The sequence below is a fragment of the Procambarus clarkii genome, chromosome 33 (genome assembly GCF_040958095.1).
Source record: "Procambarus clarkii isolate CNS0578487 chromosome 33, FALCON_Pclarkii_2.0, whole genome shotgun sequence".
In the NCBI taxonomy this organism is placed as follows: domain Eukaryota; kingdom Metazoa; phylum Arthropoda; class Malacostraca; order Decapoda; family Cambaridae; genus Procambarus; species Procambarus clarkii.
In genome coordinates, this window is record NC_091182.1 from 27,247,269 (window position 1) to 27,272,430 (window position 25,162).

The following is a 25,162-nucleotide window of genomic DNA, read 5'->3' on the forward strand; positions in this document are numbered from 1 at the left end:
GCTTATGTATGCTACTGGTGTGTGTTAATATAAGTAGTCATCTCGAAATCATTAGCAAAGAACAACAACTGCTTCACCTGTATTAATATTTCATGATAGGATTAACAGCAATGGAAGTTTGAGTCCTCATTTACAGGTTTCCTCTATATTTTACTTCAAATTTCAAATTCTCATAACTTTTCCTATTCAAATCTACGAATAGAAAATAATTATTTCCTTCAATTTCTATTGTGTACTTTATAGAATTTGCTATATTGTGTAATTTGCTATTGTTCTTGTGTACTTTATAGAATTTGCTGTTGTTTATATTCAATAAACAATTACTGGAGGTTGATGAAGCCTAGCGGTGGGAGCCAGAGTTACGTCAACCTTCCCTGCTCTCACTAGCGTTCCTGGGAGCCTCACCTGTGTGTGTGTGTGTGTGTGTACCTCAGGCTACACATAATATATTAACATCATTCGCGTGCAAGACAACCGTTCCTTCAACTATCCTAAAGCGTACTTCTTTACAGCATCACAGGTGTAAAGGAACATTTCTTTAATCTTTAGGGTGCTGTAGTAAGCAATAATAATTATATTATTAGGCTGTAGTTACTATACTAGATTCTTCTACCTCTACTTCCTCTACTACTACTACTACTACTACTACTACTACTACTACAGATATTACTACTATTACAATTACTATATTAAAGGATAATTTGAGTACTGAAACCATGGACATTATAGCAATAGAAAGACTATGACAAAATATGACTGAAAAATTATGCGCACTCACAATGAGCGTGGTATTCTGTGATTAAGGCAAGATAAGGGGAGTGTGAGGAGAAAGTAGTATAACCAAAAACTAAAAAGGTAGTACATAGCACATGGTGCGGATATGAGGATTATAGGAATTGGAACATGAGGACAGGGTCAAAATAGTGCCCAACCACCTCCACAATCACTGTCACTCATGTCACACACACACACACACACCACCTCTAACATGACCACCACACCAGCTGACTGACCGCGTTGATGTGCTCAGGGATGAAGTTAGAGCCGGGGATGAGTCTGATGAAGAGGACGATGCTGAAGAGGGCGGTGGGGAGCAGGATCTCGAAGAAGGTGAGGAGCCAGTGGCGTCTCCTCAGCACCAGGTTCTTCCACATCAACAACACCAACTGCCACCACGTGCTCCGTCCCCGCCTCGACCCTGATCACACAGTTACACACCATAATGTACATCACTAGAAATGAACGTTAGTGTACACGAACAAAGTACACAGGAGGACATGAGTAAGTACATAGAATTACATGAGATTACACGAGAAAATACATTAGAGTAAACGAGTATGTATATTAGAGTACACGAGTATGTATATTAGGGTATAAGAGTAAGTAAATTAGTCGTAAAATTCCAACAATTCCTTTGTCTATTATATTTCGAGGTCACTTGTTCCATAAATCACCAAGCCTACTACCAAACCCGTATTTACCCAGGTGTTTCGCAATCTATAACGTTTGTGAAATATTTATCTTCTTGCTAGGAGTGAAAAATATATAAAACAAAATAACAAATGAAACAAAATGAAAACGAGGATATCTCACCAGACTTCTCAGAAGGGTTCGTCATTCTGAGGTTCGTGGACTGCTCAGCTGGGCTGTGTCCGTGGTTCGAGCCTCAACTGACCTGGGGATAATGTATATGGTTCATCAACTCCAGTGTAGAGATCACTGCCATGAATCTTCTCGATATTCCACTGATATTATTTCAAATGAAAGATGCTGACAAGTTAGTAACTCTCCAAAAGTTCAATTTGCAGCTATACATGGCTCGGGGGGTTGAGGGAGCAATGTGTGAAATCCTGAGTAGGCTTCAGTGGAAGCCTCAGGATCCTTAAAGGATTCAGTGGAATCCCTGGTTGGATATATATATTTATATATATATATATATATATATATATATATATATATATATATATATATATATATATATATATATATATATATATATTCGTGTCTGTAAATGATGTGTTCGTTCATTTACAGTAACTTTAACTTGTATGTTTATTTTTATTTTCACGTGAGTGTAAAAGCCAAGTTGTAAGTTGAGTATTGAAGTAATTAAAGCAGGTGGTAAGCTTCACCTGTTAATAACTTTATATATTAAGCTTGATATATTGTGTTACCAGATCAAGGTCAAAATGATCCATTTGTTGATGGAAATGAGAAATTTCCAAATGAAAAATGAAAAAAATTTCCATCCAACAAAGATAGAAATATTGGATTAAATGATCCACTTTTAATCCAAATTTGTTGCAATGTCCTGTTGGAAAACATCAATGACAACCAGCCACGTGTAATCAACAAGCTTGCGACCTTATCACACACACGAGGTAAGATAAGGACAGATAATGTCTCCCACCTTGTCTATCTCTACCGCTTCTGACCTAATATGACGCTTTAAACAGCTCTCTACCACCGTTACTAAATGTGTTCAAATAGGCTGGAGTTTACGAGGCGTTAAGGAGAGGTAATCGTCAGGAGGAAGCACTAAGCTAGTACTAATATCTTCCACCTGGGAGAGCAGGAAGAGTGCCCGACACTGGGGCTGCCGCGGGGATCGAACCCCGTGGTTCAAGGCTGTCGCGGTGCTGATTATAGATCATGAGGCTACAAGGCATGGCCGCGCTCTATTCTTGGTAAATACGCATTGTATAATGGATTTAAATTATGGTGAATGTGAATATTATTATCACCTACCGGAGGCGGTATATGTGGGCTCGGGTTGCAAATGGAGAGATGTGGGGCTGAGCATTGGCCGTATTGCTGTCCCTGCAACCTAATCACGTGCAATGTTCATGTTGTTGTTATCACATTAGAGCGTGCAATATCTGCACATGTCTCAAACGTGAGTAGGGCAGCATTCTAACCTGTGGGTGAAGCCTTAATTGCTTGCCCAACAACACCAACTGTGTTGCTGATGTGCTACTTTACCCTTGTCGGGGACAAGAAGCCTGTGCTTCCCATGAACAAATCCACAAGGGCCGTGACGAGGATTCGAACCTGCGTCCGAGAGCATCCCACACGCTGCCTGTCTTTGTTCTTCTATGCTTCCCACTTTCTCCTTAGCCAAGTACTGGGCTTACACACACGATGCAATCCACAACAGCTGCCTAATTCCTGAGTGCTTTTTTGCCCGAAACGCTGTGCGTACTAGTGGCATTCAGAATATTATATACTAACTCTATCTTTAAATCCCACTTTCTGTTTGTAATTGATATTGTATGTAAGTACTCTTACCTGAATAAAGTTTATTATTATAATGCTACGTGAACAGGATATATCAGGTGAAAGGAAACAGTGTCCTACAGTTGGAATCGAACCTGTCCAAGACCCCCTCGGTTGTCAGTCAACAACGTAGAATTTAACACCATTTTTTTTTCAAGACAAAAGGCATACTTAAATTAACCCTGTACATTCATATGAGCAGAAAATGAAGATAATCACAATATCTTTGAGGAAGTTATTATCAACTCCGGTCAAGGGACGGGAGAGGAAAGTCTCACATTGATCACTTTCATATTGATGATGGTCACTATGACCGGTGAAGTTAATGGTGCATAAATTGGTGGTACATGACTCTTGCTTGCAACCAGGTCCTCAATTATTGCCGAGTGCACTGGGGCGAACAGTTAAAAAATTTTTGGCAAGTCAACCCTGCAACCTGTCCTCAATCCAGGCTCGTTAAAGCGGCGGCCGTTCCCCAATACGCATTCATCCATTTTTAACATTCCGTGTATTAAAAATGGGTTTGTTCTAAAATACAAGGTAATATTATAATGTATGATATTAACTTATATATGAAAACAAACCTATTTATAATACACGGTTTGTTAAAAGTGATGAATGCGTCATGGGTGTACTTAATTACTGCTGCTGCTTTAACGAGGCTGCTCTAAGGACAGGTTGATAAGTTAATATTATTATATTTTAAAGTTCTGTGTGTAGTTATACTTAGGGTTAAGTATTTAGGTTCTGCTGGCGATTATTTGTATTTGTAGTACGTGGGTGAAGCATTTACAGCGTTGTGGTTCAAACAAAAGTCATCAGCGAAGCACTTGTTCCGGAAGTGTTCGAACGTCAGCAGTTGTGAGTTGTGTGTAAACCGTTTTTTCATTCATTAACACGGGGGTTTGGCCGCTGGATTAACGAGCATCTGCGTTTTGTTGGTGAGGACAGGCTGCTCCCTGGCCAGGCTTCGAACCCGGACGAAACTGCTCGTGAAGCGTGAGGCAAATTGTTCTCACGAACAAAGGCTAAATGCACTTGAATCCAGCCGCCAAACTCCTGGTTTATGAATAAACGGTTTACACAACTAATGCGAGTCGAACATTTCTCGAGCAAAGCTTGGCTGAGGACCTCTGATCAAATCCCAACTTTAGTGGCTGCGTCTTGGCCACAACATTAACCATCATCGCCTCAGCACAGTTGGCCAATGTTGGTGCTGATGGTGCTGGTGTAGGTGATTCACACTCACTTGACAAACTCAGGACAACAAATTTCCTTTTTTCCCTTTAGAGTCCCCCTGCCTGGATATAAAGCACATCTACCCCCCTTCCCACTTCCCTCAAGCACTTGACTAACTCCAAAACACCGAGTAACCATCTTGGTGGTACAATACCTGGCTCTCACCACCACTATACACTCCTCGCCCGTACCTGCGAACTGGACGAATCTGTGCCCAACTTGCAAGTGTATATATGTGTATACATACATACATGCTTGGCTGCCTGGGGGTTAATCTTATCTCAACTTGGGGGGGGAGGAGGGGGAGGGGGGGAAGGAGGGGGAGTGGGGGGGGGAGGAGGAGGAGAACTTATCATGGCACCTTGTCACCTGACCTGCAGCGGTATGATAACATTGTTGAGATATCCCTTCACCAGGATATCTTATTAAGTCCCACCCCGGTTAGTTGTTATAATTTTTAACTGGGTTGTATTGGAACATTATTAATAAAATACCGTTGTAAGTACATCTGTAGCGTCCACACGGTTGGTACTGGTGACTTACATTATTTTTGTTAGGTCCTGAAGCGCAGTGGTGACTACAGTCGGTTCACAAACAAATAGGACCCGGGTTCGAGTCCCAAGGAGAAGTTAATGTTTGGGCCAGGTTGAATTATTATGATGCCTCGGGCTACATAGTTGCGACTATGTAGCCGGAGTTAGGCAACTGTTGTGGGGTGCATCCTGAGGAAGGTCAGCTGGTGGCTAAGGGGGGATGCAGAGCAGAGGGGGACTCTATACACTAACAGGCTACCTGTCCCCCCAGACACTGAGGGAAAACATCAACTACAGATAATTATGGAAGATCACAAAGATCTTCCACAATTCCCCTTTAGTTCTTACACTGATTCTATTCACTTACTGTCATTTGATTGAGGGAAAAAAGGAATAATGATAGCGAGGCAAGGACGATAACCAACTGATAGCAGGTATCAGTAGAGGGGTCCATGCATGGCCCCCACCACTCCCCACTCAACCTTCACAGTCAGGAGTTATACAAATAATTATATCGTCAGAGATATTATCATCATCACACGGAGATAAATTGAGCCAAATTAAGATGCGTATGTCGTGCCTACAGTGACCAGAACCGTATCTACTTGGCCTAGTTAGCCGGGGTCTAGATTGCCTAATAGGCAGAGCTGTTTTGCTTATTTTCAAATCTTTCTTTAAAAATTTGTTCACCTCAAGCAGTATTATCATATTGACGATATGAATAACTAATTTAGGTTAGTTTAGCTTATGCTAGATTAGGTTAGGTTAGGTTGTAGTAGATTAGGCTAGGTCAAATTTTTGTTACATTCGACTCAAATTAAGAAAAATTCGGTTATTTGTATTATTTTGAACAACTTCATCAATCCATATGAATAATTTGAGAACAATATTCATATTTAATACAATTCGGCTTGTTAGTCATCTCTGGCTATTAGGTACGGCATATTTATATATACAAGACTAGGAAAAGTTACCCGCCGACATCCGGGGTCTTTACCCCCCCCCCTCCTTCCCTCTCTTAAAACCCCCCCTCCCTTCCCTCTCTTAAACCCCCCTCCCTTCCTTCTCTTAACCCCCCCTCCCTTCCCTCTCTTAAACCCCCCCTCCCTTCCCTCTCTAAAACCCCCCATCCTTCCTAGTCTTCTCTCCCCCCCCCCTACTTTCTCTCCCTTCCCCTCTATAAATATATATAGACAAGGGGTTACACGGCATTGCTAATGTTGGTCTCCATCTCTCTCTATATACCGCACTTTCTCTTGCTCTAGCCTCTCTACTCTCACTCAACATTGCAGGGTGAATGGCCTGAGGTACGGAACGGACATAGGTGGGTCGGGGTGGGTCTTGTTAAGAGTGGGTCGGGCCCCACCTAATCACTCCCCCCACCACAAGATCTGGGAAAGGGGGGGCTGGACAGAGCGCCTGGATTTCTTCACTAGAAACGATGAAGGTGAAATCAGTACAGTATTACATTTTATGAGACGGAGAGGGATAGAAGGGAGAGAAGGGACAGAGGGAAGGAGACAGGGGAGATGTTGGGGGAGAGGGATGGTGAGGGGGGGGAGACAGGTGCAGAAGGGGGAAAGAGGTGAGGAGACGGGAGAGATTGAGAGGGGGGGGGGGGTAGATGGGAGGATAGGAAGGGAGTAAGAGGGTCTTGGAGGAGACATTTAGAGAGGTGAGAGGGGGTGAGATGAAGAGTGAGGGGAGATGAGTGAGAGGGGAGGGGGGGAATGAGAGAAGGGGGGGGGAGAGACCCAGGCACTCCCGGATACCCCTCTAGTTGCTTATAAACAACTGAACTAAGAGACAAGAACGAGACCCAGTACACACACACTTCTCTATAATACATACTACAACAAATAAATACAAAAATAAATAAAATAAATAGTTTATATTTCCATTCACTTTTGATATAAAGTTGCTATATATTACCGTTGACAGTAATGATGACAATTGGGTGAAACGGTAGCCAACAGGAAGTTGACTTTTAATGTTGAGAATCTTTCTGAAGGACATTGGGGGAGATTCTGGTGACGTAATGTGTATTGTGACGTCATGGTCACAATACACCGATGGTGTATTGTGTCGTCGCAGGCTGATGGATCACCACTTATAATAGACCAATTTACCGGCCATTGGCCAGTTATCTCGTGACTTGCCCTTACGCAACACACTCTTATAGATAGTTGGCACCATCTCGTATACATGCATACATACATACATACATACATACAAGTAGTATAGACAATGATTACTTATAGCTCTCTAGAGCTGTGGACTACGCACCTGGGACCAGATTCACGAAACAGTTACGCAAGTATTTACGAACGTGTACATCTTTCCCTCAATCTATGACAGCTTTGGTTATATTTATTAAACAGTTTACAAGCATGAAAACTTCTTAATCAACTTGTTATTGTTATAAACAGTGTAGAGGGAACCACATTCAAAGTGCCCGCCAAAGGAGACATTTTACAGTATAGGCAGGGCTGTGCCCTGATTGGTGGACGGCGACGGCGCACAGCCTACCCGCACAGCAGCCCCGTGCAGGCCGAGTGGGCCAGATTTGAACTACATGTGACCCCTCGCGGACGACGCCTACCCGGCACCACTGGCACTTAGGATATGTGCCCATAGGACCCCTAAAGAGGCATTGACTCCCTCTGTCCTACCCTTCCTGAGGAGCCTAGACTTGCTCCACCTGCCCTACCAGACCTACCTCTCCCTACGACGACAGTTCAAGGTGAAATATTACTGTACTATTGTTGTAACACGTGGGTCACCTCTACAACAGCCTCCTGGTGCTTCCGAGCTCATTAACTGTTTAATAATTGTAAACAAAGCCGTCAAATATTGAGAAAAGATGGACAGGTTCGTAGGAGCTTGTGCAACTGCTTCGTGAATCTGGCCCCTGACCCCTAGCTCTCTAGGGCTGTGGAAATATTTCTAGGTGAAGGTGTTTCACTAATAATTATCCTATAGTGACCCCTCCAATATTGCCCTCTTCAGAATTATTTGACTCACTTGGGTTCCTATTTTCCAAGGTGTCATTGCCCCTCCTTAGTAGATCTGGGTGGGACATCTTCACATCTTTGATATTGGGAACTGGAGTGAAAGGTCAGAACAACACCAAAACCATTATAACTAAAACCGATTCAAAGAAAACCAATTTATGAAGGGATACCCAAGGAAACTGACGTCTACGTTATCATACCTTAAGAAATTGGAAGTTCCAAGGAATTCAGCTGAGGTTTATGTAATATTATAAATATATAAACTCTTTAGAATCCTTAGATCAAGTTTATTAGAACATTTAGCTAGAATTTTTTAATATTTTGACACAAATTTATGATAAATTTGTGTCATAATTTAAGGCTCAAAGTAAATTTATTGTGTTAAAATTTAAGGCTCGTGTATTATCATTTGACACAAATGATAATACACGAGCCTTAACAAGGGAATGAGGTGGTTTAACACTGGGAAGGATTATTTCACCACACACCTTTGTTCACAGATTCTAATACAAAAAGGACAAAATATGATTCCAGTACTACATCAGACAGTACACTCAGAACATGTGTACTGTGTACTGGAGCACTGTGTTACCACATAAAGAAGTATAAATGGGAGCTTTGTATACAAACCGGTTCCCAATAGTACTGGAATTTACAAAAACAAAGTTAATCTGGGGATAATTATTTGGAAGTAGGCTGGATAACTGCTTTATAATCTCATAACTCAAATATCCAGAGAAGGGGAAATAAATATATTTCATATCTTTTGGGACGTTAACAAGTGATATGGAGAAGCAAGCTAAGGAATGGTCTGAGGATTCTATCAAATTCTGTAAGAGGCTATCCATTATTAAATTATTATTCATTATTAAATACTGTAAGAGGCTATCACAAAATTCTGCAAAAAGTGAAACAGATAAATACAAAAAGCCACCAATTTGAACATAAAGGACTAACATCTGTAGGATACATATTTAAAACAGAATTCTCTTAAAAAACAAAAGATGAAACAAAATACTTGATTAAGTTCCAATTCAGTAAAAGTGGAACTTTCTCTAAACACAAGTAAGAGATCCAACACAGATGTTTAGAAACCAGTACATCCCAGACAGCCGGCTTCTTGACTTTCTGTTTATTTACATGAGTGATAATAATTCTACATGTGTCATGCCTTCAAATAACAAATGCACATACATCAAATACAACTGTACAAATTCATGTACAAATGAATTTGTACATTCTGGCTCCTTGTATCATGCAATGTTTTTTGTTTTTTTTAATAAAATGCTATTATTAGTTATGTCCTAAGCTTAATATAACTGTATTTATCAGCACATTATATAGTTGTGTTAATTACTGAAGCTCTAAGCTGTTGTTATTATTGTTAATGATTATTACGACAAAATATATTGTTTTATGGCATTTTAAATGTTACATTAATTGGGTGTTTCATCTTTCAAGTGATTAGATACATTTTTTGCGTGTACTTTGCCAACAGTAAAATATCTATAATATCATGTTTACTCTCTCATTTACATCATGTCTTCAGTACTCTCTCATTTACATCATGTCTTCAGTACCTCGTTGTGTATATCGCATATCACCTCTACTTACAGACATATTTATATATCATCTTGATTCACCACTAATATAATCCTGTTGTTTTTGTGTGAATTCATGTCGTTAATTAGATATATTGTATATTTGTATATCTACAAATTAATTTCTCCCGCTGGTATTTGCAGCAAATATGTTTGAATTCCCTAGTGTTTCTTTACACACACACACACACACACACACACACACACACACACACACACACACACACACACACACACACATACAATCTACAAGTTAACAGGCCTCAAGGCTTATGGAAGTCAGAGGAAGCCAAGATGAGCCGTTCTCGGAGCTGAAGATTTAGGAGAGAGAGACGAATATAGTTAAGTATCGGAGCCAAACTCGGCTCTTGGGAGTAATATATTGTCGGGCCTGGGTTCGAATCCCCTGGGCAGGAAGGAAACGACTGGGTATACCGCTTGTTAGCTGTTCAACCCCTTGCTCACCCCAGCACAAACTGTGTATGCATGGTTGTAAACCGATGGTCATATCGTGTTCTAGGGGGAAACGAGTAGTGTGATGTTTATACACGAGCCATTGAAAGGGAATGAATGCTATAGTGAGAAGTTATCTACGCGCTTGAAAATAAAAAGTATATATATAAAAAGTAGGCGGAATTCATTTGTAATTGGTGAACGGTCAAGCATGGTTGAGGCACGATAATCATGATATTTTTCTTTTCTCTCGTTACTCTGTATCTTCCTCATCATCCTTCTGCGGGACGAGGGTAGTGATGGTCTTGGTTTGTGTGAAGAGCTGGAGATGCTTCTGGGTGCCAAGGGCGCCCCTGCCGCCGTCCCTGGCCTCCCCTGAGGGCGCAGTTCTGCTCTGACGACGACCAGCAGTTGGTGCACACCGTCTCCGCCTGCCACAGGACACAACACATTATCCTCCTATCTCGCGTAGGGGGTAAACACACACATTGCATTACTAGATGGTGCATGCAACATTGCTAGATGGTGTCAGCAACCACATTACCTCAACGTTAATTTATAAATAAAAACCTATAACACTGACAGGGTTCGTACGCCTGTGGTCAGACCAGAACCACTTGAGGCCGGTCAGACCTTGAGAACATGTTATCGAGTCGTACCTTGAGCTTGCGGGCGACCCTGTGGGCCACGCCCAGACTGGAGGTCCAGACGCAGGCGCCGACGCCGGAGTCTGAGCTGTTGATCCGGCGGACGACTTCCTGCTCGCTGTGGAAGGGCAGGACGCACACTACGGGACCCCGGATCTCCGCCTGCATGCAGCGGCTCTCGTCCTGCAGTCCACTGATGACCGTCGGCCGCATGAAGAAGCCCTGTCACCACCAGCAGCGGCAGCGGGACAAACACAGTTGATATCGGCATGAAAGATTTGTTTTAAAAGATGCAACAACGAAGGAGAAACTGGGTGAAAGGGGACATTAATATGTGTCATCGTTATTTAGATTCTGGTCCATGGGCCGCTGCCTGACCCATTGGCCTGTATCCTCTTTCTGATGAAGAGGTCATTGTTCCATCTGACATTCTTCAAGATGAAAATTTCAGTGGTCCAGAAGGAAGAAAAGACTCCTAAAATATATAATAATCGAGAGAAACATGAACCCCATCCAACACTAAGCAGAAAACAAAGCTCTCTTTATACCTACAAGAGCAAGAAGACAGACAACATGCTCGTGAAAGAGACGAGGTCCATCTATGCCTTCACAGACCCACTTGTCACATATCAACCCCAACAACCCAATTTGCAGCCTAACTGACAACATCTCTTTCAGTGCGCCTGACAACGCAGACACAGCCTAGTGAAGATCACACAATTTCTACCCACCATACCATCGCCAGAAATATTCTCAACAACACTGAAATACTTGACAGATACAACGGTAATTGAAGATTACAACTAGCTAAGTACTATATATAAAACACTTATGCCAGCTACCAACAATCGCTTAAAGTTAGATAGGATATGTCGTTCGTGAGATACGTGACTATCCAGCTCACGTTCAGTTATATACGTGAGCTGGATAGTCTTAAGAGAGACTATCCAGCTCATACCTCACCTCATGCCCAAGCCAACATGGGCTGGATAACACCTAACTTCCCCGTCTTCCCTCTTGGTCATAAATACTGTAGTTGAAGCTAAATGATTACGAGTTACAGCCCCGCTCCGGTGCCAGGTAAGTCCCCAAAGGGCTCACCATATCCCGTGTTACTTGCAACTTTTTGTTCTGAGTAGCTGAATCTAAAACAACATCTAATTGATTCCACTTCTTTGTATTCAAATATCTTCAGAGTGACGGACATTTTAACGTCAGGTCAAAATGCAAAATTAACTTTGGAGTGTTAATTTGAAACCTAAGGCCCAAGTGGAGCAGGACAAAAAAATAGAGAAAATTAGCGTTATAATCATTAATCTAATTCCTATGTTCTAAGATCACTGTCATCGCTTCATCCTCCACCTCTGTCATTTTTATTAAAAACAAAATTGAAAATATGGAACACTTTGTGACATCTTGACCTACATTTTTATTTTCGGTTGGAAGAGAGCAACTCTCAATGTCGTCGCCACACAGCACCGCCCCGCCCTCCTCCAGCGCTAAGTTGACGAAGCCTCGGACCGTCTCCAGGTTGTCCTTGGAGACCATCGCCCCCATGAACACATTCTCGTCAGATGGCGGTCCCACTCGGAGCTCCCTAAAGACCCCAGTAAGCATTACATGGCGGGATTAAGAATGTTTCCACGTATATAGTCAGAGAAATATACAATTTAAACCCACACACAAACCCACCCACACACTACACACACCCACACACACACACACCCACACACACACCCACACACACACCCACACACACACACACACACACACACACACACACACACACACACACACACACACACACACACACACACACACACACACACACACACACACACACACACACACACACACACACTCACCCACACCCACACCCACACTCACACACACACAAAACAAGGGTGGGTAAGCATGCCCAACCACTCCCAAACTCACCTGACAGCCTCGACAAAGGAGTCCAAGAACTCCTCATAGAGCGTCTCCTCCACATATATCCGGGTGGTACACAGACGCGTCTGAAATATCAACTTCACGATTATATCTATAAAACAATGTCTGTGTGTTTATTCGAGGCTGGAGAGGGGGAGGGGTAGAAGAAGGAGATGGAGAGAGAAACCCGGAGATAGGGAGATGGAGGGATAGAAGGGAGGGGAGGAGATGGAGAGAGGAAGCCAGAGGGGGGATGTTGGTGAAAAGGGAATGAGAGAAGAAAGCGGGGAGAAAAAGGGGAAAGAGGGAAGGAATAAGGAAGAGAGGGGGGGAGATATTGGGGGAGAAAGGTGATGAAGGGGAGATGGGTGCAGAGAGATGAGAGAGGAGGGGGGAGAGGAAAGATTGCCATATAGGCCTTGGGTCCATATGGCAAGCCATACAGTGCTCGGGTCCACTCCAAAAAATTTTTGGGAGGCTCCAGAATGCAAATCTGCTACCAGAACATGCGTTTTGGGGTATCATTATCCTTAATAATAATTGGCGGTGCCAAGGTCGACCTTTAAGGGGGTCAACACCCCAAAATGTTCCTCCTCCCTTAAGTGCTAGGAACCCCCCCAGAATGCAAATATGCCATCAGAACATCCATTTTGCACATCAATATCTGTAATATATTAAACCACTGATAAAAGAATTGCAAAAAAAAAAACAATCGTTTCATCTCAAATGACTTAATGGGGGTCGCCATGAGAGGTGAATTTTCTTAAAAGTGAGGCAGTGGAACTGACCCTGATACAACTATGACTTGGACACCCAATCAGGCAAATAGACAGACATATAAAATATATAAATAAATAATGGTTTAGCAAAAATGCTCCATAAACAAACACAGCCAATGACACAAAGAATAAATATAATGTACAGACCAAAGTGCTCACCTCGCCCTGGTTGAGGAAGGAGCTACGTTTGAGGGTGTCGATGCACAGGTTGAGGTCACAGTCCTTGAAGACCACGGCGGCGTTGTTCCCGCCCGTCTGCCTCACGCACGCACGCACGCACGCACGCACATGGTCAAACACACACACATATGTTGGCATTAGCTGCTTGAAATATTTCTTAACTACTGTCATGTCTTTGGGTGATAGATTGTGTTGTTGTTTCGGGTCGAAGGAAAAACTAAATTGCAAGAGATGATTTGTCCAATTATTTAAATATTACTAAATAAATATTAAGTAATTATTTAATTAACAACTTTTTTTTAACATATCCACTTTCATTTGACCTAAAACATCAATCCTTGAGACTAATCGTAATAAATTTTATATTTTGCGACTGTTAAACAATGAGGAAGATAGCAACATCAAACATTAATTTTTAGTAAAACAAATTTTGTGGCTAGAATATTTTTTAAGCGGGCTTCATCATTGTGTCACATGCACAGGCTCAGGTCACAGTACTTGAGGAGCTGCTGCGAGAGGAGATCGTTGAGGCAAAGGCAGTAAGCGGCCTTAATAAGAAACACCAGGATTGAAAACATAACTCCTACAGGAGATGGAAAGACGCTATGGGCCAATAGGCTATCGACGCTATTGCGTGACAACACAACTAGGTGAGTACGGCGCACATTATCAGCTCACCTCAAGAGAAAACCTTTTGAGGAGAGAAGCGGCGATACAAGCGATGTGTTTGCCCAACTTGGTGGAGCCAGTGAAGGCCAGAAGGGACACTTCGTTGTGAGCGGCCAGCGCCTCCCCGGCCACCGGACCGGAGCCGAACACCATGTTGACCGTACCCGCCGGCAAGCCTATCCGCAGGGGGGTAGAAATAGCCTAAGATACTTTATCCCTTTGAGATGTATTTTTTCTTGTCTCAATAAACGTACTTGAACTTGCCTGTCCGAACACCAGTTATCTTCACCACCACCACTAAATCTTCTTAAAGTTTAATTAAACATATACATAAAAATGCAAGAGAAAATAGTGGAAATAAGTGTGTCATGATGAGGGAGCATCAACCAAATGGGAGCAAAGCTGAGAAAAATAGGAGTAAAATTAGTGAAATCGGATCATGTCTGACAAAACAGGAATTATATATTTGATTGTCTGTATCGTGGACATATTGGGAATAGAGACCCAGCCTGCATATTGGTGTTGGGTACCATATATTTTCATCTTGATGAGTCAGTGACCTTACCTGCATCTTGGATAAGCTTGCAGAGCATGTATGAGGTGACAGATGTGTGCTGTGAGGGTTTAGCCACGACAGTGTTGCCACACATGAGGGCGGGCGCCAGCTTGCCCGTCAGCCCACAGAGCGGCTTGTTCCAGGGGCAGATGATGCCCACCACACCCACAGGCTCCCGCAGCACGTAGCTCACCACGTCCGCCTCCGACTGCACACTCGACCTGCCCCACACACACACACAAGGCTAATCACCAGATAATGGCTGACAATCCTGCAGACCAGACGCTACAAGGCTCATCTCATAGATACATATTTGAAATACTGAAGAGATTTGAAGATATTAACCCATATACCACTTCTTCATAAGGTTCATATTAACTCACATAAGGGGAAACAGCTCCAAGCTCCACAAGCTACAATGTGAAGCACGGGGGTTTGAGAAGAAAAGGACACGAAAAGGCCAAGCCTAGCCTATAATTTCGTAGTTCCAAGCCAAGTCCAGGATCTAAGTGGCAAAAATGTACGTGTTAAACGGGAGCTTACGTGGCGAGGAGATGTTGAAGAGCGTGGGCGGCGTGCCTGAGGTCGAAGATCGCCCTGGGCACGTCGACCGTTCTGGCCAGCCACAGTGGCTTACCCTGGTCGCGGGACTCGGCCACGGCGAACGCCTCCATTTCCGCCTCCAGCAGGTCAGCCACCTTCAGGAGGTACTTGGCGCGTTCCTGAGCCGTTGTTCTCGACCATCTGGAGAAGCAGGGAAGCTCAGAAGGGTAATAATAATAATAATTTTTTAGGCCTCCAAGCTCCCTTCTTGTAGAATATTTATGATAGGTCTATCAGGGGCAATCTTTCATATTATTAGTGAATATTATCTTTTTAGATAAGAGTCCAAGTTATTAGAAAGAAATTTTCAGACTTTGTGGGATGAGGCTGCCGCTGGCCATCTCCTAGAATATTAGTGAGTGGGATTATCAGGGGTCGTGTGTCAGGTTATTCATCTCATCCTCAGCAACGGTCGTCAAAGCTGTTTTCGACGACCCCAAATAAGCATTCATCAATTTTACCGCACTGTTGACAACAAATTGTAATTTATACATAGGCCCTAGCATACGTTCAAATTAAGTGTTTTGATTATGTAGGCACTTATTTGTGTTTTAACCCGTCCTCAGGTTCTGTTCATTCCATCCAGCGGCCGACCCCAAAGGTACATTCATCTATTTTTAAAAGCTGCTCATTCAAAATAAGAATTTTATCAGATATAGATTAATATTGTTATATATTAGCATATTGTGTATATTTGGACGAAGATTACGAGTGCTATTTAGGCTCTGTTGGTATGATTATTTGAAACTGTAGTATGTGGGTAAAACATTTACAGAATCGCGATTCTACAACACGTCCTCGACTCAAGTCCATTCCATCCAGCGGTCGACCCCACAGACGCATTCATAAATTTTTACATGCTGTTCATTCAAAACGGGAATTTTCTCAAATATAAATTAATATTATAATATATTAGCATATTGGGCATATATAGGCATAGGTTAGGTTATGTTAGGTGTTTAGGTTCTGTTGGCGATTATTTGTATTTGTAGTACGTGGGTGAAGCATTTACAGCGTTGTGGTTCGAACAAAATTCGTCAGTGAAGCACTTGTTCCGGAAGTGTTCGAACTTTAAACCGTTGTGAGTCGTGTGTAAACCGTTTTTCATTCACAAACAGAGGGTTTGGCGGATGCATGGAACCACTTTTGGGCCTTTGTTTGAAGGACGGGCTGCGATTCTAACAGAGATCTTCAGCGAAGCACTTTTCGAGAAATGCTCAAAAGTCATCAGTTGTGCAGCCCGTTCTCACATACAAAGATCCAAGCTCATTAATCCAGCCGCCAAACCCCATGTTTATGAATGAAAAGCGGTTTACACACGACTCACAACTGATGACGTCCGAATCCTTCCGGAACACGTGCTTCGCTGACGAATTTTGTTCGAACCACAACGCGGTAAATGCCCCGAGTTGTGTAGAGTGTTCGTGTGTGTTCTCCCGGGGCCTCGCGTGTCTCTGTTCGGTTGTGAGTGCACTGCGCTACGTTTGCTTTGAATATGCTTAAGTGTTGTCCAGGTTTGTTTGGTATATTACGTTTCATTAATTATCTTGTTTTACTTGACTGTAGTTGCTTACTCTGGAGTTTGCAGTGTTTGTGTATGTTCCCAGCAGTGTCGGCTGTCTGTTGTGCTTCATATGTGCTGCCTGTTTTACATTTTTTACATGTCTTTTATTATTTTACACAGTAAACAGAAAAAAAATAAGTCATTTGGGTGGGCTGGAGGAAAGCAGCCTCAAGATAGCTTGATCCGTCACGTGTAAAGTGCTCCCTGCAGTAACAGGGGCGGGGGGAAAAAAATACCAAACAATAACTTACTTGGGAAGCGCTCTCTTGGCCGCTGCCACGGCGGCGTCCACCTCCAGCTTGCCGGACTCCGGGACTTTGGCCCACACCACGCCCGTCCCGGGTTCGTAAGAGTCCACCAGGCGCCGACACGGGACCATAGTCCCCGCCAGGAAGTTCTCCACCACCACAACCACTTCCATGGTGGTACCTGTCGTGGGTGGCCAGGGGGTGAGGTTAACACAGGGTGTGTATTCACCTACACAATTACACACTGATATCATAATAGCGTGATGTATCAAATGAACAAATTGTATTCATCTAATTTCTCCTCCCTATCCCTCTACCTTCCTCATCCTTTCCAAACCCTTTGGACATCAAAGCTGAAGTTGTATTCACCTAGTTGTGTTTGCGGGGGTTCAGCTCTGGCTCTTTGGTCCCGTCTCTCAACCGTCAATCAACAGGTGTACAGGTTCCTGAGCCTATTGGGCTCTATCATATCTACACTTGAAACTGTGTATGGAGTCAGCCTCCACCACATTACTTCCTAATGCATTCGATTTGTCAACCACTCTGACACTAAAAAAAGGTGTGTGTGTGTGTGTGTGTGTATATGCATGCCTGTGTGCATGTCCTTGCGTGTGCGTGTGTGTTCAGTTTTACCTATAAACAAATTAATCAAAGATGCTTCAAATATAAAGTAAGAAAAGACATAGATTTAAATAACAAATAATTATATTATCATTCTCTCTCCTTGTTTACACAGGTACAGGAGTAGACGGCTTCTGTCTCTTGTTAGCAGACAGAGAGCTATCACCCAGCACCGTGACCAAGCTACAGGCAGCTGGGTGAAGCTCATCATTATCTCACTAACTCATCACCCTCTCCTCCATCTATCCTTCTCCTGTACCCAAGGTCACTCTCACCCTCTAGGTAATACTATCTCTTGATAAATCTACGTACAAGGCGCGGGGGCAAGTGTGCTATTAGTGTGATGTAGGGAACTGTCCCCCTCCCTCAACCCGTCTGTCCGTGTCGGTCTGTCTAATTCAGTGCTTGCCGAGGTCCAGGGAGTGTGTGGGGGTGGAGAGGGAGGCGGACGGTGGCGCGGCGTTGTTATTCTTCTCCTGCTGTGACGAGGACAGCTGCTGCATGTTGAGGTCTCAGTCACATGCTCTCTTGGTCACGTGGTCCCTGGGTCACGTGGTCCCTGGGTCACGTGGTCCCTGGGTCACGTGGTCCCTGGGTCACGTTGTCCCTGGGTCACGTGGTCCCTGGGTCCCATCAACACCACGTATCATGCAGGATCAAGTCTTAAGAGACTAGCTAGTCGCTTTAGAACACAAACGGAATTCACTCTTCCGTTACTGTAAATAAGATACAGGAAATTCATAAATTAGGGATCCAATCGGCCGTCCAGGTATGATGGCGGGTGTTTGACCTTGTTGGGCAGCCCTCCGTCACTCCAGGGATGGACCTTGGGGTTATTAACATCACAGGGATGTCTCTCGTGGCCATTACATCGTCAAGGATTGACCTTTCAACCTGGGCTACTTCACAGATCGTTCTCAACTAGTGGCGTCTCAGGGCTGGAAATTGATGATAGAGCATTTTTGGAAGAATCTTGTCACTTCACAGTCATTTTATAAGTCCCAGGTACCTGCTTCACCAGTCAGGGGGCTCTGGGCACGCGACTTGCACTCGGGTGATGGAGAGGTCCGTGCTGTGGTCGTCCCTAACCTTAGGGACGACCAGCTTTGGTAGGTATGGTCGTTCCTAGCCTTCAAGGACGACCACACCTACCAAAGCACGGACCAAATTTAACGACCCTGCTGTAGGAACTTGGCCACCATTGTGTCTGCCAAACATACACTTCTTCGGCGTCCCTTCCCCGGCGTCCCTTCCCCGGCGTCCCTTCCCTGGCGTCCCTTCCCTGGCGTCCCTTCCCTGGCGTCCCTTCCCTGGCGTCCCTTCCCAGACGTCCCTTCCCCAACAGACCTCGTGACTGGAAGTCTCACATCACGGGGTCTTGATCCAGATCTCCCGCTCTCCTCACCGACCCATCAGAATGCTCTTATCTCGCTGCCTGTTACTGGACTTAGAGCGTTCTTAGGCTCGTTAATTACCTGTAGGCCTGCCTACCTTGAGCAGCGAGGGAGATAGGGAAGGCTAGTGTAGAGAGAGGACGGTGGCGTGAGGACAGCTGGGGGCTGGATAGATCGACTGTTCCTCCTGGTCACTGTGACATCCAGCGTCACTCTGGTACTCCTTAATGATGCCAGATTCGCCAGTCTCCACCGATCCTTCAGTCTAATCCCGTAATACCGGGAAGCATTTAAAAACAAATTCGGTTTTACCCCTTTGCCTACATGTCGCATTTGAAATAGAAACTGCTTCAATATATCTTTAAAACTAGACTGTAACGTTGATTTTGTTTCGAAGGTTGATGACGTATGGGTGTGGAGGGTGTCAGGAGGTGGCCTGCTTACTAGTGCAGCAGGCGCCATCTAGTGTCCGCTCTGACTACTGATGTGTAATGGCTGTAATCCTCTCGTCGCCTCACGAGGGCTCACTCCTACCACCACGGTATAATTAAGACGTATATAATTACCTTGTGCAGACTAGGAGTCACAATAACGTGACTGAAAAATGTTGACCAAACCACACACTAGAAAGTGAAGAGACGACGACGTTTTGGTCCGTCCTGGACTAAAATACGACTTGAGAATGGTCCAGGACGGACCGAAATGTCGTCGTCTCTTCACTTTCTAGGGTCTGATCTGGTCAACATATAATTTACCTTGATTGATTAACCGACGGTCGTTTGATGAAAGAAACACCATACGATGGTTTGTTCGAAAATCATAAGTCATAAGTATTGGTTTATGTAAGTGGCATTTTGATGATTACGAAAAACTGACAAGACAAATTAGATTATTATTTATGATTCAAGTCAACGAGATCTCACCTGAGTGGTTGGCGAGGGAGGGGGAGGTGGGGGGATTGTCAATGTAGTCAAGACATGTTATTTCTTAGTATTCTTGAAGGGTACCAGACCTTGTATCGTCTTCACGAAGCGTTTATAACGCAGTTACCCGTGAATCCCCCTAATACCACCACCCCCCCCACCACCAACACACACACACACACACACACACACACATTAGAGACATTAGAACGAACTTTTTCAGTGTCAGAGTAGTTAGTAAATTAAATGCATTAGGAAGTGATGTGGTGGGGAGGCAGACTCCATACACAGTTTCAAATGTAGATATGATAGAGCCCAGTAGGCTCAGGAATCTGTACACCAGTTGATTGACAGTTGAGAGGCGGGACCAAAGAGCCAAAACTTAACCCCCGCAAGCACAAGTAGGTGAGTATAAATAGGTGAGTACACACACACACACACAAATACACACACACACACACACACACACACACACACACACACACACACACACACACACACACACACACACACACACACACACACACACACACACACGAGGGTAGCTGTTATCCTTTAACTATGCTTAAGTAATTACACACATCCCCAGGATACAGCCCATACCAGCTGTCTTTGGCTGGCTGCCCTGGACCCCTCATGTCAAAGAGGTAACATATCTTCAAAACTAATGAGAAATTTATTAAATTAATGTATCACTCAATTTAAATAATTTTTCCTATGAAAGCGGACTTTTGTTACACTCTGTATACTGGCAGCAAGTGAAAGCTTCTGAGACACCCTGTAACGTTACGTTATCCTGGGGATTATCTCTGTCATGAACTGGGGGGGGGGGGTTAGGGGGCTGGGAAAGGGGGGTAAGGGTAGTGATTAGGGGGGGGAGAAGGTAGGGGGTCTGTGAGAAGGACGAAGGGTTGTATGACACCGCCCTTTTAGTATTAATTTTGTTATCATTAATATCGGCGCATTCGCATTTATGCAGCTGCCATAGACTATATGAAGGGTTTACATTGCGTCAAAGAGCTCGGTGTATGATACATCAACCCTTCCATCTTGCACCATGGTTAGTCTTACAGGGGGGCGGCGGCGGGGGGGGGGCATGTTATCTAATAACTGGGTATTTGGGATGGATTACGAGGCCAGTCACCATCACGGGGGTGGATAAAGTTACCTCCAGGTGCCTCCTACTGACAGCTCTACACGACCTAATGACTGGACATTCATGAATAGGATTTCGGAGAATTTGACCCAATTCGATGGTTAAATGGATGAATCCGTTGGATTTTGGGGTGCCATGAGATGGCGGGGGAAGAGTGTTGTAAGACTGATGGGGGGGGGAGCTTCTTGGGGGAGAGGAGGGGTGGGGAAGGTTGATAACACGGTGGGAGAGATAACAGGACCTGCTCTCCTACTATGCCCATTGTAACGGCACATGAGCTGCCCGTAACAGTGAATTTCCACGAGTGTGGACGCTTGAGGCTACGACAATCACGTCCTGGGATTGTTTGTCATCACCATCAACTGGACGACGCGGCCACACCTCTAGCCACACAGGTGAGGCTCTGACTCTCAATATAATTACCTCGCGGCTCTACTAATCTATAAAAAAAAGTCACATATCGTAAAGTTACACGAATGTGAAAACATGAAGTTTAACGCTACATCCCGGGGCGCGTCTTACAATACCAGTGAAGGTTACGTTATGTATTGTAGTTAATACAGTAGCCGTTAATACAGTAGCCGTTGGTACAGTAGCCGTTGGTACAGTAGCCGTTGGTACAGTAGCCTAAAGTACGCTTCTCGGATTCCCTAGGACTAGTTTTTTTTTTTATCTTTATTTAAGAAAATACAATATAAATTACATATACATAAGTTTTACAAGGCAATGATACATTACAATTCTTAGTGAACAAGTGTTTCAGTAGTACAGAACAAGATCTTTAAAAAAAAACCCTGAATGTTATACATATTTACCTATAAACGATTTACAAAAATTGGAGAATAAATTTACATTAAAATACAGGAGACATTATTACATTTATATATATTTTATATAATTCTCAGTAAACAAATTTGGGGCGTGTGAACCATGAGTGCCAGACTATGGGGAGGGGGGTGTCGTTTGGTTGTTAAATGGAAGGTAATTAATCCTTTGGTTGGTCTCTAGCTGTGTGTCGACGCCTCGTCTCTCTCGTCGACGCTCGTGACAGGACTCGTAACGTGTGCACTTACACGGTAACAGTCTGGTAACGCTGTCAGGAATATCGTAACAGTCTGGTAACGCCAGTGTGGAGAAATAATGCTTATTTACTGGTTAATAAAATCCAGATTATATTTTTCACAGATATTTGTCAAAATTTGTGAATTTAAACTAAATGCGCAAACTCTAGAAGCCGTAAATGATGTGTTATATCCTGTATGACAATTGTTTATGTTCGCTAATTATTTCAAGTCGTCCTCTGTGGAATGGCGTTCGTCCTCACAGAGCAGAAGGCTCGCAACCGCATGGTCCCGGGTTCGACTCCTGGTCAGGATCAAATGTTTTGGAATGATTGAATAACTGCATGCCTCTAGCAGTAAACAGATGCCCCTGGAGTTAGAGAACTGTTGTGGATTTCGCCGGGGAAGAAGCCAGTCTTTGGCCTGGCTAATGGAAAAGGAGGGAAATTGACCTCCTTATGATATTAGAACAAATCATTAAGGACAAAAACTGTATTTAACATTAGCATTTAGTTGACCATCGAATGGTAATTCGCTACGGTAAGGTCAGACGAGATAAGGCAGAAGCTATTGAGTAAGACATTGCCAAGAGTCCGTTGCTGTGTCTGAAAATTCACCAATTTTATCTATGTTGTCAGTTCCGGAAATTGTATTAAGCTTCGCTACTGATAAAGTTCCTTGATAACCATATAGCGTTATCGTCGTGCCTTTGGCAGGTGGGGGGGCTCTAAAGGTGTCAGTTTGATTTATATTGAGATTTGTATACTGGAACCGGTTAGCTTGTTTTGTGTCATGTGTATAATGTATTTAGGCGTGTGTGTGTGTGTGTGTGTGTGTGTGTGTGTGTGTGTGTGTGTGTGTGTGTGTGTGTGTGTTGAGGGTGGGGGGCGGTGGTAATGTGGAGCTAACGGTACATTAGCTGCTACAATGTTGTTGTTGTCGAGGCTCTGGCAACTGGGCTAGACTCTCACAATTACATAACAAAAAACAAATTTACTTGTAATTGCCAGATATTTCTCTCCTTTCATTAACTTATGCATTCTGTTCTTTGATTAGTTGACTTTATTACTTTGTCTTTGCTTTGATTATAATTGTTTTTCTGCCATTTGTTTGTTTACTAAAAATATATTTGAACTTGGTATTTAAAATGTTCTTTATTATCTTCTTTGGATAAATAATACACATTCTTACAGATGTTAATTAAACTATAATTTTTTTTCCGAAGCATCAGAAGCACTAAAACAATAAATCTAGCTAATGGATTAGCTCGTAATATCCATGTAAGATATTACAAATATTACAGTTTGTGAACTTCAAAGGGCTACAAGGTGGTCTTGAACTCTTATAACCGTGGGTTTTGTGTGTGTGTGTGTGCGTGTGTGTGTGTATGCACGCACGCACGCGTGTGTGCGTGTACAAACGCTTGATTACTTGTGCTAATTCTTACAAAACATTATCATGAAAATAATGATAAGATGTATCAAATCTCTTACTCAACACCATTTAATCTCATTGTTTATTTCAGATAATCAACAAAAAAAGCCTTGACAGCACTGGTAATGGGTACAGTGAACGCAAAGAGCTCAGAGGCGTGAACGCAGGGAAGCCTCATGTCACTAAACCAATAAGCACAGCAGTAAACACAAAATAGGAACTTGAGAACTATGAATCTCGCGAAGAGCCTTTTAATCCTCAACTGATTACCACACCGAGTCATCAGCGAGCGTCGCTATTAAAGCATTTAATACTGTTCCCAAAAGCGTTAGGTTTCTAAATTTCTCTTCCAATCGTGAAGTACAAACCTGTGAACGTAGGATCTGGGCATAAGCACTGAGAATGTCTTGACAGTGAATGCATTGCTGAAGTGACGTTTAGCGGCTGCTGCAAAGCCTCGCATCAATGGATGACCTCACTGAAACAGGTGAGTAGAGAAAGTGTGTGTGCGCGCGCGTGCATCAGGAAGGGAGTTTACGTGTCTTAAAGTGTTTATACAGAAATTTACGTCCCCTTATTGATTGTATTCCTGCATGTTATTCAAGATTTTGTTAAGTGTTTTGTCGTCAACCTTCCGGGTTGAATCTTCAGAGTATACTACCTATGGTACATTCCCAGAGTACACCTTCTATGGTACGATCTCCAAAGTATACCTTCCAAAGAAAATCTTTAGATTCACTTGTAACATTGTATCACCCCCGCTGTTACCACTGTAATGCTTGGGACAACTTACCGCTCACCTTCCTTCACCTTGCCTCGCCTCCCTCCACCTTGCCTCATCTCCCTCCACTTTGCCTCACCTCCCTATACCTTGCCTCACCTCTACCTTGCCTCACCTCCCTTCACCTTGCCTCACCTCCCTCCACCTTGCCTCAGCGGATGCAGCGTCGGGAGGAGCCAGCACAGCGACGAAGGCTGGACGCAGGAGCGTGTTAGGGAAGCTGAGCTTGTTGATGTGGAAAAACTTGTTACTAAGGAGGAGACACTGGCTGCTGACGGCGTTCGAGGTCCTGCTGCCCACCCTGCTCTTCACCCTCCTGGTCACCATCAGGATACTCCCCAACAGCGCCTTCCTCCCCAAGTACATCAACGAGGTCAGTATGAAGGAAACTTGCTTCATAAAGACACTCGGACCTAAGACTTGCACCCCAAGTAGCATTCTTGATCAAATATATTCACCTATAATGGCTGGTCAAGATTCCTGCTGACGAAAGTTAGA

The 25,162-nt window shown here is 43.6% G+C and overlaps 3 protein-coding genes and 1 long non-coding RNA gene across 5 annotated transcripts in view; 2 read left to right on the forward strand and 2 right to left on the reverse strand.

Moving 5' to 3' along the window:
* LOC123765248 (phospholipid-transporting ATPase ABCA3) overlaps positions 1-4,742 on the reverse strand; it is a 36,577-nt gene extending 31,835 nt beyond the window's left edge. The window contains 3 exon segments of the mRNA XM_069335500.1: positions 1,014-1,198; positions 1,594-1,675; positions 4,670-4,742. Coding sequence (XP_069191601.1) covers positions 1,014-1,198; positions 1,594-1,618 — 210 coding nt within the window. The 5' untranslated portion in view covers positions 1,619-1,675; positions 4,670-4,742.
* Positions 4,743-7,622: 2,880 nt separating this feature from the next.
* On the forward strand, positions 7,623-14,323 carry LOC138370876 (uncharacterized). Its single transcript, XR_011230242.1, has 3 exons — positions 7,623-7,791; positions 12,210-12,372; positions 14,137-14,323. It is a non-coding gene; the product is annotated as an uncharacterized lncRNA (long non-coding RNA).
* LOC123765247 (2-aminomuconic semialdehyde dehydrogenase) lies at positions 8,335-19,595 on the reverse strand. 2 transcript variants are annotated; one of them, XM_045753746.2, is made up of 10 exons: positions 19,407-19,595; positions 17,298-17,475; positions 15,423-15,623; positions 14,889-15,100; positions 14,333-14,499; positions 13,634-13,729; positions 12,702-12,781; positions 12,189-12,360; positions 10,776-10,985; positions 8,335-10,547 (listed from the first exon to the last, which is right to left on the reverse strand). In XM_045753746.2, exons 2-10 carry the CDS (start codon positions 17,465-17,467, stop codon positions 10,389-10,391), a joined length of 1,467 nt encoding a protein of 488 aa, XP_045609702.2. In that variant the 5' UTR covers positions 17,468-17,475; positions 19,407-19,595; the 3' UTR covers positions 8,335-10,388. The 2 variants fall into 2 exon arrangements, with proteins under 2 accessions (XP_045609702.2, XP_069191603.1); XM_069335502.1 differs by lacking the exon at positions 19,407-19,595 and having other exon boundaries at positions 17,298-17,505.
* A 2,028-nt stretch (positions 19,596-21,623) lies between these two features.
* LOC123765246 (phospholipid-transporting ATPase ABCA3) overlaps positions 21,624-25,162 on the forward strand; it is a 39,892-nt gene continuing 36,353 nt past the window's right edge. Inside the window, 3 exon segments of the mRNA XM_045753744.2 lie at positions 21,624-21,783; positions 23,975-24,370; positions 24,820-25,037. Of these exon segments, the coding sequence (XP_045609700.2) occupies positions 24,349-24,370; positions 24,820-25,037 (240 nt within the window). The 5' untranslated portion in view covers positions 21,624-21,783; positions 23,975-24,348.